Here is a 15,836-nt window from a genome sequence, read left to right as displayed (position 1 = left end):
TATTCCCATGTGTGGGGAGCTGCCATGACATCTTTTCTCCCTTCCCCCCATACGAAAGCAGAGAGAATTGTAGCTTAAAGGCTCAAGGGGCCTCACTGGAAACAGAATTCCTTTGAGATTTGGGCACCTGGCGTGGGACCAACTCATTTTTGATGGGATTTGCATGTAAATAATGGGATATGAGGCCCAGCTTTACACTCTCTGCTGTGATAAAACTGAGGGGAAGTGGTTTCTCTTTTAAAATCCTGATACTGGGTTTGGCATCTTGCCTTAGGCCTTCATACTTTATTCTTTTTCTTTTTTTTTTTTTTGGTGTCAGGAAAGAGTTAATCTGATTTTCCATGTTTCAAATAATAAGAATTTTGCTGACTTGGCTCTGGCTCCAGGGCACCTAGTTGCATGCCTGTTTGAGAGGCTGGTTCTCCAGCTTTCTTTCCGGAAGTAATTTTTCCAGCTCTGAGACCTGCCCTCTAACCTAGTTCAATGGGGGCTGGAGTGATGGAGTCTCCTCATTTTGATTAGAAAGCTTATTGGCTTTGATGCCCCCAGTGCAGAAGAGCCAGCTGCCTTAACTTCCTTTAAATCAAAAATTATTGGGGCCTTTTTTTATTACAGAATTTTTGGAAAGTAGAGAAAAGCTCAAAGAAAGAAAGAAAAATTGCTTATAACCTCACCATCAGGAAATAATTTCTGTTAACATAATGATAATCATTCCAGTTCTCCCCTCCCCAAATGAAAATGGGATTATGGGGTATTTTAAATGCTTAATGGGTGACGAGTATTAGTTCCTTTAATGAAGTGGGGAGGGGCAGAGTGAGGGGAAGTTTTGTACGGCTCCTGACAAAGACTCTCCTTGACCAGACTTTAGTCAGGCTCCTCTGAGCCCTGTTTTTGGACTAGGCCTTAACCTTAGGCCCCATCCTGTCTTCTGCCTACCCAGCCTTAGCGAAAATCTTGCTGAGTCAGTTTAGTGCAAGCCCCCCCGCCCCGCACATTGATATCTGATCAAGTTCTTCATTCCCACATCTTTCTAAAAATAATTAATTTCTCTCCAAAGTCCCAGTACATTGTTGTATATCCTAGTTGCAAGTCATTCTAGTGCTTCTATGTGGGATGCTACCACAGTATGGCTTGATGAGTGGTGCATAGGTCCTCACCCAGGATCCAAACTGGCGAATCCTGAGCCTCCAAAGTAGAACATGCGAACCTAACCACTGGGCCACGGGGCCAGCCTCCAATCCATCTTTGATGTATAAATCCTTGACCTGACTTTAGCAAGAATCCTGTTAGGTCAGTTTAGTAAGAATCCCCTTACTCTTGATGTCTCCTAATAGAAATTTTCTAACCACCGACTCCCTTACTCTGCTCGTTGGCAAAAATCCCTAGCTTCTTTGCTTTCTTCGCTTTAGCTGGCTTTGCTGTCTAGCCTTTGCAATAGTTTTTGAATAAAGTCTTCCTTACCATTTTAACAAGTGTCAGAATAATTTTTTCTTTAACACTTCCCACATCAGAATCATGGGGTTTCTTTTAGCCTTTAGTGTTCCAAGCGAAAGGACCTTTTTTCTCCAGTATTTCTTTCTTTGTTGGTCTCTTGCCATTGGGAAAATAAAGAAGTGAATTGTTTAAAGAGAAATCAGACTCAGCTTTGGGAATATCTGGCTCTCAGGCTCTGATTTTGCATCCCTTCGTACCTCAGTGGACTCAGTAACTGTTTAAACTACGTTAGGGTTCCTGTCTTTGGGTGTGAAAGTGGCGGTGTAGAATCATGAAGCTGGAAGGGACCCTAAGAAATCCTTCAGGTCGGCTACGTATTTTTACTCCAATTTTACAGATAATGCCACTGTGGTCCAGAGTCTTGTCTAATTTCAGCAGCTAGAATAAAGGCGGAAATGGTTTTTTTAATTTAAAGACATGAATATTAAATCTCCTCCCCCGCCCCACCTCCTTTTCTCTGCCCTTTGAGTCAACACAGTTGCTTAGCAAAGCCTCACATTTCCCTTTGAGAAATAGAAACAAAAGTCTCCAGGGCTTTTTCCTTTTCTTTTTTCTCTGTTAAGGGAAGAAAGGTGCTATAGAAGCAGAGATGGTCATAATAAAGAAAACACAGATAGGAAATGCCTTCTAAATCAGCCTTAAGTATCAAGACTTGATTTTCTGAGTAAAGGGGAAGAACTTCAGCCTGATAAATTTTGGTGTGGAAAAAATTTTGAGGCAGTTAATCCAAACATCATCCTTAATATAACATGTGTGCTGTAAGCAGACTCCAGAGACCAGTGAAATCCAGATGCCCGAGTGTGTGAGGCCTGGGTCGGCCTGTCCTTGAGGCTTTGCCCCTCTGCCCTGCCATTGACTTGGATAACCAGGTCTTCCTGTGATCCACCCTCAAACCATAAATGCTTTTGTGTATGGTAACATCAGGCTAGTGAGGAAGCAGCAAAAGCAGAGTTATCCTAGATCAAGTACTAGTTAAACTGAATTTAATTCAGGTGGAATGAACCTATGGCCCAGGCATGGGGCTACATCCTGGGTCACAGAGTTGAATCAGGCAGGAGCTTGGCCCTTAAGGAATCTCACGTTGCCCAGTGAGAAACATAACTTAGTATTATAGCCCTTAACACACCTGTTACAAAAGGGTTAACAATGTGCTCTGAGAACAGATTAAATCTTCCTGCATGTGTCATAGGTTTTATGAGCTAGGCTTTGGAGAATACCACCTGGTGGAAAGAGGAAAGACCTTCTAGGCAGACTAAATAGTGCGAGCAAGACATGGGAGCATCTGTTTGGGAAGGTGTGTAATTTTGGGTAGCCAGAACACAAGGTCCTTGGTGAGGATTGGAGGAAGATGGTAAGAATGGAAATGGAGATGAAGCCAGAAAGACAGGCTGTGGTCGGAGTGTAAAGAGCACTGACTGCTCCACTTAGGACAGACACCTGGCAGATGTGAGCATCAAATGACCAAGTTTATCATCTATAGCAATTATCATGCAGCAGGCATGCATTTGTTCCCCTTCAGGTTCAGTTTTCTAAACCAAATAAAATCTAACTCTAAGCTCCATTTGCCAGAGTTGGCCAAAAATGGAATCTTGGCTATGTTTTGGGAAATCTCCTTGGAGTTGTCAAAACAACTTGGGGGTTTACATGGTACCCAGAAAATGGGGAAAGGGGGCCTGGTGTTTTTCTTGGGGTCTTTATTATAGCTACCTTAGCACCTGCTGCCACACAGTCCTGATGTCAATGGCTGCTCCTCCACCTCCGCTGACTACCAAGCTCTGAAGCTCTAAGTTGGCTCAGAGAGGCCTCTGCAATGGTCCTAACTGTGTTGCCTCAGAGACCCTCTCACTGTTGCTCTCAAGGCTGATGCCTTGGAGTCTAGTCTCCAAAAGCATGAGCAAAAATCCCTCCACATGGGTTACTCGAGAAAAGTACCTCCCAGTAGTGCCACTCCCTCAACTCAATCAAAGGCACTAGCTTCCTTTCCTTTCTCTCTAGGACAAGCCATCTTAATCTCCCTCAATGGTCCTGAAGCCCAAAAGCTCTTTACAAATCCTGTGACCTGTCCCATGAAGGACCACTGTACTTTTGAAGTCAACAGCAAATTGGATGAGCTAAATAAATCTTCATAAAAATGTGATAATGGGAGAGGCAATGTATGTGCCCTTAACAGTGACTTTGGAGGCATGGTCTTTCCTAAAGTGGGATTATCTGGGCAGGAATTTCAGGCCTGACAAGGTGGGCAAGGGAGGGATCATCTGTAAATAGGAGACAAGGAAAGTGAAGTAAGTCATTAGCCATTCTTTACTCTGGAAGGAATAAATTGAATGGTTGTTATCCTATTTCTCAAAATGATCAGAGCTAATCTCTTATTGTCCTGATAGATGTTTTTAAGAGTATTTTTGGAAAAAGTATTTGCACATGGTAGTCACAGTGAAAAAAGAAGCCTCCCTTTCACCCCTGTGCCTCTCTCTAGTAACCACTGTTATCCCCAGCTTCTGACATACCTTCCAGAGATTTCCCAGCCACACATGAATATACATGCCCTTTTTTTTGCTTTTTTAATACAAGTAGTGGGGATAGCATACTAGACCTATTATTCTATTTGCCTTTTTTTTTTTTGGTGAGGAAGATTAGCCTTGAACTAACATCTGTTGCCAATCTTCCCCCCTTTTATTTCCCCTTCTTTTCCCCAAGGCCCCCCAGTACATAGTTGTATATTCTAGTTGTGAGTGCCTCTGGTTGTGCTATGTGGGATGCCACCTCAGCATGGCCTGGTGAGTAATGCCATGTCCGTACCTGGGATCTACACCGGCGAAACCCTGGGCTGCCAAAGTGGAGTGCAAGAACCCAACCACTTGGCCATGGGACCGGCTCCCAGTCTTCCTCTTTTTTGCTTGAAGAAGATTGTCACTGAGCTAACATCTGTGCCAGTCATCCTCTATTTTGTATGTGGGACACTGCTACAGCATGGCTTGATGAGCAGTGTGTAGGTCTGAACACAGGAGCTGAACCCTGAACTCCAGGCTGTTGAAGTGGAGTGTGAGACCCTAACCACTACACCATTGGGCAGCCCCTACTTTTCTTTTTTACTTAAAAATATATCTTGGTTATTGTCTTGTATCAGTACATAAAGTTCTGTCTCAATCTTTTTAACAACTGCATACCATGCTGTTTGAATTTGTATATAATGTTAGAATTACTTTGTTCTTTCTCAAGCACAGGGTCCACTGAAAATTTTAAAAAAACTCTCGAGATTTTTTTTTTGAGGAAGATTAGCCCTGAGCTAACATCTGCTGCCAATCCTCCTCTTTTTGCTGGGGAAGACCAGCCCTGAGCTAACATCCATGCCCGTCTTCCTCTACTTTCTATGTGGGACACCTGCCACAGCATGGCTTGACAAGTGGCGCATAGGACCACACCTGGGATCCAAACCAGCAGACCCTGGGCTGCCAAAGTGGAATGTGCGCACTTAACTGCTGCGCCACCAGGCTGACCCTCTTGAGACTTTCTAGTGTAGTGTTTAGTTTGAGCACTCTGTGCCTCTTTAAGGGGAGAATGATACCAAATCTGTCTTCTAAACTGTTTCTGTGTCTGGTCTGCAGAGACCACAAAGATGGAACACACTTGAGAAGTTCCTGTTTCACTAGTTTTGCCGTGTAGTACAGGACCATTCAGGTTCGAGGCCTACAATATTCCGCTGAACTTTTAAGACGTTCCATTTTGTAGGAGTCTGGGAATATTGGGGAGTAGTTGACCCTTTTGGAAAACAAACGGATAAGTATTTGGCTGTACTTGAAAATTTTCTCCTTACATTCTTTCCTCCTTTTGTTAATTGGACTAGTTTAAGTAAAATGATGAGGGGAATTTTGTACATCTGAACTAAAGTTTCCAAGTTTAAAAGAGTTCTAGCTCCTAATTTCAGGTCATGAAACCTCATAGCCAGGTCTACCTTGCAGCTACAGGCCCTGCTATTAAGGGCCTGATTGCCTCTGCATTTCCAGTTCAGATTCTTGGGAGAGAATCAAGCTCAGACAACTTTTCACACCAGGCCACAGCCCTAAGGAGTCTGGGCATGGTCTCCTGGGCTCCCCCTCTGGCCAGGTGTGAGGGCAAGGAGACGCCGAGATCTTGAGATCTCTGCTTCACTATCTATTAGCTTTGTCCTCATGGGCAAGCTGCCCAAACTCCCTAAGCTTTTGTTTTTCTTGTGTAAGATGAGACTCAACAATATTACCTGTTTCAAAGGATTAATTTTTGAGGGGCCAGTCCCGTGGTCGAGTGGTTAAGTTCGCGCTCTGCTTCGGCAGCCCAGGGTTTCGCCGGTTCAGATCCTGGGTGCAGACATGGCACCGCTGGCTCATCAGGCCACACTGAGGCGACATCCCACATGCCACAACTAGAAGGACCCACAACTAAAACGTACAACTATGTACTGGGGGGCTATGGGGAGAAAAAGGAAAAATAAAATCTTTAAAAAAAGGATTAATTTTGAGGATAAAATTAGATCACTCATGTAAACCTCTTAGTACAGTTCTAGGCACAGTCTGAGCTGAGAGTAAATGGGAATTATCATCATCCTTGTTATTCTGGAAAAGACTGTACTAGATGCTAGAGATAAGGAGATAAAAGTCATAGTTCTCTAGGATGGGAACGTGGGAAGTTTACCTTCATCCTGCAAGGAGAGGGCCATGATAGCGAGAACTCAGAGGAGGAAGCCCTGCCCTCCCATGGAGATTACACAGACATCACAGTTCAGTTCATTTGGGCTCTCTGCTGTATTTACCCATCCATCCATCTCAGAGTCAGAATTCAGGTGTAAGACGGTTGTCTCAGGTGTGCATGCTTATTTGAACTGAAAATTGTGTCAGACTTTTTTGTCATAGGGAACCCTGACTTAGTTGTCTGACTCCATTTCTTACCATCTGGGTGATTGGGAAACACTTCTGAATCCAACCTAGCTGCAGTTTTCTCATCTGTAAAAAACACCAAAAACCAAACAGAGATGATAATAGTAGTTAACACAAAGTTGTGAAATTAATGCCCCCAGCATATAATGTTCAATAAATGTTAGCTATCATTATTTAATAACATCATCTATCACTTATTGTGATAATGATTTACTAGAGGCAGGGTTCAGATTATCTCACATTATTATGGTTGTTATTGATGACTGATGAGCCGAGGGAGTGGGAATTTTGGAATGACCCCCAGGTTTTGCCCAGCACCGCTGCTCCCTCTTATAGTGCCGATTTCTGGTAGAAATAATGCCCTACCTCTCCTTTTCCCCGCTCTGTCCTCGAGGAGCTCTCAGTGCCACAATCAAGGTTCCAGATTCTTTGTCCCTCAGCAGCGGAATTGTCCCTCACTGCTCCGAGGCCCTGGCAACAGTCTGCTGGGACAAATCACAAGCTCCTCTCCCTTCACTCCTGGGGCAAGATGGTGCCTCAGTCTTTTCGGAACCTCGAAATCCAACCCAGGGCTGAAGCCCACGGATTTCATTTCTGGGCCTCGCCAAGCGGGGTGGCGCCTTCTTCTTTTACCGCTTAAGTGAATGGGATATCCCAGGGGCGGGACCAGATCCTAGAATCTCACAAAGTGACGGATGAAAAGGTCCTTAGAATTGAGTCCTAACTCATTTTACAGATCGGTAAACTAAGACTAAGAGGGGAAGTAGCTTGCGTAAGCAGATTAGGAGCAGACCGTGACTCAAACCTGGGTCTCCTGACTCCCGGCCCGAGCGAGGTCCACGACACCCCAGACTGTCCCCCGCGGCCTCTCTCACTGAGGGCGACCCCAAAGACAGGGCGACGGCAGCGATCCTGGTCCTCCGGGCGCTGGGGACCCCTGGTTGTGCCGCTTGCGCCGCGGTTGGAGGGGGCTGCGGGGCTCCCTGAGGACTTGGAAAAGCCCCAGTGCGGGCCCACCGGGAGAAGGGGAGCCCCGGGCTGCCGGGGGCCTGGGGAGTGAAGGGAGTCGCGGGGGCGGAACAGAGCCCTGGCTGGTGGGTGGAGAATGACCTGGCAGCTCAGCCCTTGGAAACCCCGTTGGGCGCCACACGGGGACAGCAGCGGCCGCCCCCGGGCTGCAGTCCCGCCCCAGCCCCGGCCCCGCCGAGCCCCGTCGGCCCCGCCCCCTGCAGCCCCGTTCCCCCGGCAGCCGGCGCGGCGCGCAGTGAGCTGATCGCTCCCGCCGGGCGTGCGGCGCCCCAGCCGCCGCCGCCGCCGCCGCCCCCGACGATGCGCTAGGCTGCGGGCCTCGGCCGCCCGCTGCAGCATGGCCCGGCCCGTGCAGCTGGCGCCAGGCTCGCTAGCGCTGGTGCTGTGCAGGCTGGAGGCGCAGGAGGCCGCGGGGGGCGCGGAGGAGCCGGGGGGGCGAGCGGTGTTCCGCGCCTTCCGCCGCGCCAATGCGCGCTGCTTCTGGAACTCGCGGCTGGCGCGCGCCGCCTCGCGGCTGGCCTTTCAGGGCTGGCTGCGGCGGGGGGTGCTGCTGGTGCACGCGCCCCCTGCCAGCCTACAGGTGCTGCGCGACGCTTGGGGCCGCCGTGCGTTGCGCCCGCCCCGCGGCTTCCGCATCAGGGCCGTCGGTGAGTGCGGGTCCCGGCGGGGAGGAGTGCCCGCGCGAGCTGCGGGGACCGAGCACTGGCCACAGGGGTCTCTGCTGTCCCGGGCTCAACTCAGGGGGCGGGAGCGGGTGAGGGGATGGGGGGCCAGGGGCGGATGAGAGGCCAGGCCGAGTGGCTGGAGGAGGACTGGCCTCCCAAGACATTCCCTTCCTCTAGGACACTGAAGCTTTGGCCCCCAAGATGTGCCTGTCCGCTGCTCTGGGCCGACTCCAGAATGTCTCCATTCTTCAACTCTTTCAGCCAGTGGAGCGCACAGGTTCTTGGCCGAAGGAACTTTCTACGTGGAAAAGTGATGCTCTGGGGAGAGAGGGTTTGGGCCTGGGGAGCCAGAGCTGCGGTCAGGAGACAGTGGCCTCTGCCTCAGCTCCATGGGGATGCTTAGCAAGGGGCTATGAGTCTGCTGATTCTCAACTGGCTGCTGTTTTGTTTTGGTATTTAACTGCAGACTTGGAGCGGCCAACAGTCTGTGATTTTCATGTCCTGCTGTACTGGGTAGTTGTGGTCTTGGATCAGGATCTAGTGGAAAGTTTGGGGTCTTTAACTCCTTGGGAAAAAGAAATGACAAAAGGCGCTCTGGACACTTCCATCCCCATTAGCCAAGTAGAATTCTGCCTTTCCAGTTTTTTTAGAGAGCCCGTTTGTTAGAAGACAGCAGCTTTTTGCCTGCAGATAGCTTCTCATTTGAGAAACTAAACGACTGCACCAGTGAGTGGTCTCTGACACCCGCCACTAAACTCTCTGGCCAGCGTACTAGCTCCCTGTAACAGCCTGGTTCTGTCTGTCTGTATTTACATGGAGTTGTGAGGCCGTTTGATGGTGTGCTGTTGACAAGTCACCAGTTGTTCCAGCCTTGAGTTTTGACTCCTATCAAGGAACCCCTCTCTGTCTCAGTCCATAAATCACCCTCCTCTTCCATCTGAGGAGGAGGAGCAGCAAGTAAAAAAACATTTAGTCCCCAGGGGGAAGGAAGGCCAGCAAGAGGCACTTAATGTTGTGTATATCTACTGAGAGATGATGTCTCCACAGCCAGGGAGCCCAGGCCAGGAAGTTAAACCTGGCTTCTCACCTCCATGCATTCCCATTCTGTCTGCATCCCCCCTCACCCCGCTGCCCTTTTTCTTCCCTCAAGAGCAAAAAGAGCTCATCGCAAAGCCACATACACGTGTGTCGTCTCCTTTTAGTTGCAAGAGTGAGGCAAGAAAATAGGTTTCTGGGTCTGAAAGCAGTGAGCGCGATGGCTAAGCCAGAGTTCTTACAGGGGAAGGGGTCTTTCCGACAGGCTGGATGAAAAACTCCTGTCAGTTCTGTGTCCTCGGGTTTTCTGGTTTGAATTAGCGGTTGCATTGTCTGATTCCCCCACTCCCTTTGAAAGGGGGAGCGTAGAGTATACTGCAGAAAGGGAGTGGGTGGAGTGGGGGTCTAGACCTGAGAGTGAAATAAGAGAGGGCTTGTGCTAAGCCAGAGGCAGCCATGATGCCCCCACGGGGTGGGGGGTTGGGGTGCAGTGAGCAGAATGCTGGTTCCTGGGTTGGCACTGTTGCTGCCAGCTGAGAGATGCGGTGGACAAAGTGAACATGTCACCAGGTGCTCCAATTCTCCACCCAGTAGGTAATGCTGCTTCATCACACAGCTCAGGATGCAATGGACACTGTATTCTGTGGAGTGTGTGCTTCAGTGGCCTTTACTCTGGGAGATCACCTTTGACTTGGATCTCTTGGCAGGAATGATTTTGAGGTTTTTTTAACAGAGTCCTGATAAGAATTTGGACATTCAGGTGGAATTTGTACAAAACCACCTCTTGGGACATTTTGAGGAGCAAAATGGGGAAAGATCTTATTTGATGCAGGTCATTCGATGCACGTGGGGAGGGGCATTTGTTTTGAATAGAGTTGCTAATTACTAGTCTAACTTGGGGTCCCTGAGTCAGATCAAAGGAGAGAAGGCGTCAGGGCGGCTCTTGGGCCATCTCAGAGCCCCAAGAAGGTAGTGAAGGCGGGCGGAACTGCCTTTCCCCAAAGGAATTGGAAGTTTCAGTCCACTTGCTTTCCTGAAGCTGGTAGCATTGGCTTCCAGAAGCTAAAATAGGCTTCCAGGAAGGCAAGGCAGGAGCAGCTGTGCGTATTGCAGGGTCTTGCTCCATTCTTGCTGTTACTTTGTGGGAAAGAGCAAAATGCTAGGAAAAGACAGAAGGGATCAATTTGGTTTCTTTGCTGTGGATTTTTTTTTTTTAAAGGCTCGTTTGCTCCTACATAAAAGCGATTGGACATAGGGGATGTTGCTGGTCAGCTCAGACAAAATACAGGGAGGGAGGGAGGACCACCAGCTTTATAAACCCACTGTGCCCACGTGAGTCTGGGCATCTGGGCCTCCTGAGGCTTCATAAGATAAGAGGAGGGCGCGCCCTGGCCAAGCAGGCAGGAGTGACTCGAGCCCCGGGTGCAGACCTGAATTTAAGGCCTGCAGAGTTGATGTTTTCTCTGTGTTTTGCGCCTTTTCTTTCCCTCTTCACTTTCTCTACCTTAGCTTCCCTCTTGTGAGAAAGAGAGTTCCCAGGCTGAGAGCATTTCGTTGAAAAGAGGGACACAGGATCTTTAGCATGATAACCAGGAGCTGACTCTTATTTTGCGCTCCAGTCCGCAAGTGTTTTCTTTTTTTGGCAAATGACATGAACACATGAAAGGGGTGAGCTCTGGAACCTGAAGGGAGCCGTCAGTCTGTTTCCCAGGCTGAGCAGCTGCAGGTGGTAGGGGTGAGGGGCACCTCTATTCGTTTGGGTGAGTGAGTTGTTGCTCTGGGACCACACCTACTGGGGAGGTGAAAGGTTAATGATAGCTTCCTGGGGTAAGGGAGGGAAGGCCACTTGGCCAAACAAGTTTGTTCCCTTCTGAAATTTATAGCTGAGCTGTCCCTACTCTTTTATCCCTAGCGTGGCCTTCTGTCTTTTCTCATTGAATAAAAAGGCCTGTGGCTCTTCTTTTTTGAGGAAGATTGGCCCTGAGCTAACATCGTGCCAATCTCCTCTGTTTTGTATGTGGGATGCCACCACAGCATGGCCTGACGAGAAATGTGTAAGTCCGTTCCTGGGATCCGAACCTGCAAACCCCAGGCTGCTGAAGCAGAGCACGTGAACTTAACCACCATGCCACTGGGCCGGCCTGCCTGTGGCTCTTTTTAAATACTTGCTTCATGAATTCATTCACATGCCAGATTCTTCTCTAGGTGTTTCTGTGTTTTAGTGCATCTTTCATTTAGAGTTGCATGTGCTCAAAGAGAAAATGGGAGTCAGCCTGTTTCCTCCATACTCAGTTGAAAAGGGGATGGCTGAGGGGGAGGCTGTGTTCTGGAAGTCGGCTGGTTCACACACAGTCCTCTCCATCCCACAATGGCGTGTATGGGCACCGCAGGTTCTGCCTCTGGTTTAGTTGGCTGGGCAAGAGTTCCCTGCTGTGTGCTTTGGTGGGTGTTGAAGATCAGGCAGTTCAGGCTGGTGAGGGGGAGGTGATGAGAGGATCTTCCCGTTTCTCCTCCTGTCCCCCCTTCCTGCTCCCTGCGACATCTCTGAGCACAGAGAGATATCAAGGCAAAACTGCAAGTGCTCCAGAAGAGTAGAGGTCAGTCACTAATTTATGCTAGGTGTGAATGACTGATTTCAAAGTCTGTTCTGAGATCTGGTTTGGAAGAAGAGGAACAGCTCAAGGGTACCTGGTGCCTGATGATACAAGAGTTGGGCCAACATCTGATATGTTCTGACTTATCCTGTGATTTAGGGGATGGTGTGGGAGTGTGTACAGGTGACAAGGAGAGGGAGTGGTCCAACTCCTATTCTGCCTTGTTTCTGAAGTCCTACCTTGAATTGGGCAGGAGGACATCTTGTAGGGTTTAGTAGCTAATGGAATTTTTAAGGTGAAATTTACATTGTGAATTTGTGAAATGCATAAATCATAAGTGTAGCATCTGATGCCTTTTTCAAATACATACATGAGTGTGACCCAAATTCCTAACGGGATTTAGATCATTACCGTTACCCCAGAAAGCTCCCTCTTGCCCCTTCCCAGTCGGCTGTGCCCCCACCCTAAAAAGTAACCACTATTCTGATTTTTTAAATTAATTTTACCTGTTCAGGAACCTCACGTAGGGGCCATTCCCGTGGCCAAGTGGTTAAGTTCACGCACTTCACTGTGGTGGCCCAGGGTTTCACTGGTTCGGATCCTGGGCATGGACCTAGTGTCGCTCATCAGGCCACGCTGAGGCGGCATCCCACATGCCACAACTAGGAGGACCCACAACTAAAAGAAAAATATACAACCATGTACCAGGGGGCTTTGGGGAGAAGAAGGAAAAATAAAAAATAAAATCTTTAAAAAAACCCTCACGTAAATGGACTCATATAGTTTGTACTCTTTTGTGCGAGGATTCTTTCACTCAGCTTGGTGTTCCTGAGATTCATTTCTATTGTGCTAGTAGTTTGTTCCTTTTTACTGCTGAGCAGAATTCCATTGTGTGAATATAACACAGTTTATCCGTTTTCCCTTAGATGGACACCTGGGATGTTTCCAGTTTATAGCTAGTATGAATAAACCTCCTGTGAATATTTGTGTACAAGTTTTTTTGTGCTTTTATTTCTCTTGGGTCCTTACCTAGGGGATGAATTGCTGACTCATTGAGTAGGTTGTGTTTAGTTTTATGGAACATTTTTCCAAAGTGGTTGTACCATTTTACATTCCTGCCAACAGAGTGAGATGGTTCTGGTTGCTCCACATCTTTGTCAGCATCTGATGTTGTCAGGCTTTCTAATTTTAGCTATTCGGATGGTATCTAGTGGTATCTTGTAGTTTTAATTTGCACTTGCCTGGTGACTAATGATATTGGTCATTATATTGGCACACTTTTTCATGTGCTTATCAACTTCCTTTGTGAAGTGTCCAAATATTTTGCTCTTTTTTTTATTGGATTGTTTGTCTTTTTATTATTATTTATTATTTTATTATTTAATTTTAGGAGTTCTTTATTATTCCAGAATACCAGTCCTTTGTCAGATATATGCTTTGTGAATATGGTCTAGCTTGTGGCTTGCCTATTTGGTTTTTCAGTGGTCTCTTTTGGAGAGAAGTTTTAAATTTTAAGTCTAATTTATCCACTTTTCTCCTTCAGAGATTGTACTTTTTGCATCCTCTATAAAGAAATTTTGCCTAACTCAAAGATTTTCTCCTGTGTTTTCTTCTAGAAGTTTTATAGTTTTACTTTTAGGTCTATGATCCAGTTTGAATTAATTAATTTTGGCAATTAGTATGAGGTGTAAATTGAGGTTTATTTTTTTTGCATATGGGTGTCCAATTGTTCAAGAATAATTTGTTGAAAAGAGTAGCCTTTCTCATTGAACTGCCTTTGCAACTCTGTTGAAAATCAATTGACTGTGTATTTGAGAGTCTGTTTCTTTTCTTTTCTTGCTGAGGAAGATTCACCCTGAGCTAACACCCACTATGAATCTTCCTCTTTTTGTATGTGAGCTGCCTCCACAGCATGGCCACAGAGAGACCAGTGGTGCAGGTCTGCACCTGGGAATAGAACCTGGGCCACTGAAGTGAGGTGTGCCGAACTTAACCACTAGGCCACCGGGTCCAGCCTGGAGAGTCTATTTCCATTGATTTTGAGTCTGTCCTTTTGTCAATACTGTACCATCTTATTGTACTTTATAGTAAGACTTGAAATCAGATATTGTGAGTCTTCCAACTTTGTTCCTCCTTAAAATTGTTTTGGCTGCTTTAGGTTTTCTGTTTCTCCACATAAATTTTGGAATCAGCTTGTCTATTTCTAAAAAGAATCCAGCTGGGATTGATTGGGATTGTGTGGAAACAACAGATCAGATGAGATGAGAATCAGTCAGATGAGAAACTAACGGTTTTGGTTTGCCAAATTCGATTTGCCTGAGACTGCCCTCGTTTTAGAAATGATAGTCTTGCATCTTGGGAACCTCCTCAGTGCCAGGCAAACTGGAACGATTGGTCACCCTAGTGTGGGGAGAAATGACATCTTAACGATCTATGAACATGGTATGTGTCTCTGTTTATTTCAGCATTCTTACTTTCTCATTGCAGTGGTTTGTACTTTTTAGTATACAGGTCTTGAACATCTTTTGGCAAATTTATGTTCCTAAGAACTTTATGTTTTTGGGTGCTATTATAAATGGAATTATTATTATTTTATTTTTTTGAGGAAGATTGGCCCTGAGCTAACATCTTCCACCAATCCTCCTCTTTTTGCTGAGGAAGACTGGCCCTGAGCTAACATCCTTTCCCATCCTCCTCTACTCTATATATAGGATGCCTGCCACAGCATGGCTTGACAATCAGTGTGTAGGTCTGCACCCGGGATCTGAACTGGCAAACCCTGGGCTGCCAAAGTAGACTGTGTGAACTTATCCACTATGCCACTGGGCCAGCCCCATAAATGGAATTATTTTAAAATAAATTTTTTATTTTGAATAATTTTAGATTTGCAGAAAAATTGCAAAGATAGTACAGAGTTCTGTACTATCATCACCCAGTTTCCTATAATGTTTTTAACCTTACCTTTTTTAAAAATTGAGATATAATTCATATAACTTAAAATTAACCATTTTAAAGTGTACAGTTCACTGGGTTTTAGTATATTCACAATGTTGTGCAACCACTACCATTATCTAGTTCCAGAATATCTTCATCACCCCATAAAGAAACCCTGTACCCACTAGCAGTCTATCCTTATTCCACACTCCCCAGCCCCTGCCAACCACTAACCTATCTTCTTTCTCTATGAATTTGCCTATTCTAGACATTTCAAATAAATGGAATCCCACAATATGTGGTCTTTTCTGTCTGGTATTTTTCACTTAGCATAATGTTTTAAAGGTTCATCCATGTTGTATCATGTATTAGTACGTCTTTTTTTGTTTTTTTTTTTGAGGAAGATTAGCCCTGAGCTAACATCTGCCACCAATCCTCCTCTTTTTGCTGAGGAAGACTGGCCCTGAGCTAACATCCATGCCCATCTTCCTCTGCTTTATATGTGGGATGCCTACCACAGCATGGCTTGCCAAGCAGTGCCATGTCTGCACCCAGGATCCGAACTGGTGAACCCCGGGCTGCCGAAGCAGAACATGTGCCCTTAACAGCTGCACCACCGGCCCCAGTACTTCATTTTTATGGTTGAATGATATTCCATTGTATGGATATACCACACTTGGCTTATCCATTTGTCAGTGGATGGTTATGTGGGTTGTTTCCACTTTTTGGCCACTATAAATAATGCTGCTATGAACATTTCTGTGCAAGTCTGGGTGGGGGCATATATTTTTATTCTTTCGTAGAGTCTGTTTGGAAATCTCATCAGAGAAACAAATTATTCAAAAAATAACCAATTTGTTCATTACCAGTGTCTTTTCTTTTTTTAATCTTTCAGCGTAGTTATACCAGATTCTTTAAAGTCCTTGTGATTCTAACATCTCAGCCATCTTGCGTCAGTCTCACGGGTTGCCTTTTGTTTTGAAGGGGTCGCATTTTCCTGTTTCTGTGTTGTTTAGTACTGTGGATTCTCTCTCTGTCGTCATGAGTGATGTGTTGTGGAGACTCTGGGGTGTGATGTTACTCTGTAGAGTGCTGATTTTTTTGTTTGTTTATTTTATCAGGCAGTTAATAAAAGCTCTGAACTCGCTCTCTCCTGCAGTAAACGGCAGCTAAAATTT

General features: G+C 46.4%; 1 protein-coding gene across 3 annotated transcripts in view; it reads left to right on the top strand.

The window, feature by feature from the left end:
- The first annotated feature begins 7,708 nt into the window (after nt 1-7,708).
- Nucleotides 7,709-15,836, top strand: part of STOX1 (storkhead box 1) — a 53,887-nt gene continuing 45,759 nt past the window's right edge. The window contains exons 1-2 of one of the 3 annotated variants that reach the window (XM_046650719.1): nt 7,783-8,077; nt 8,273-8,372. In XM_046650719.1, the coding sequence (XP_046506675.1) occupies nt 7,898-8,077; nt 8,273-8,372 (280 nt within the window). In that variant the 5' untranslated portion in view covers nt 7,783-7,897. Of the gene's footprint in view, nt 8,078-8,272; nt 8,406-15,836 lie in introns of all 3 variants that reach the window. The other 2 variants (XM_046650707.1, XM_046650712.1) reach the window with 2 other exon arrangements.

The sequence above is a fragment of the Equus quagga genome, chromosome 2 (assembly GCF_021613505.1).
Source record: "Equus quagga isolate Etosha38 chromosome 2, UCLA_HA_Equagga_1.0, whole genome shotgun sequence".
Classification (NCBI taxonomy): Eukaryota; Metazoa; Chordata; class Mammalia; order Perissodactyla; family Equidae; genus Equus; species Equus quagga.
The sequence above is the reverse complement of the archived record's forward strand: the minus strand, read 5'-3'. Positions and strand labels throughout refer to the sequence as shown.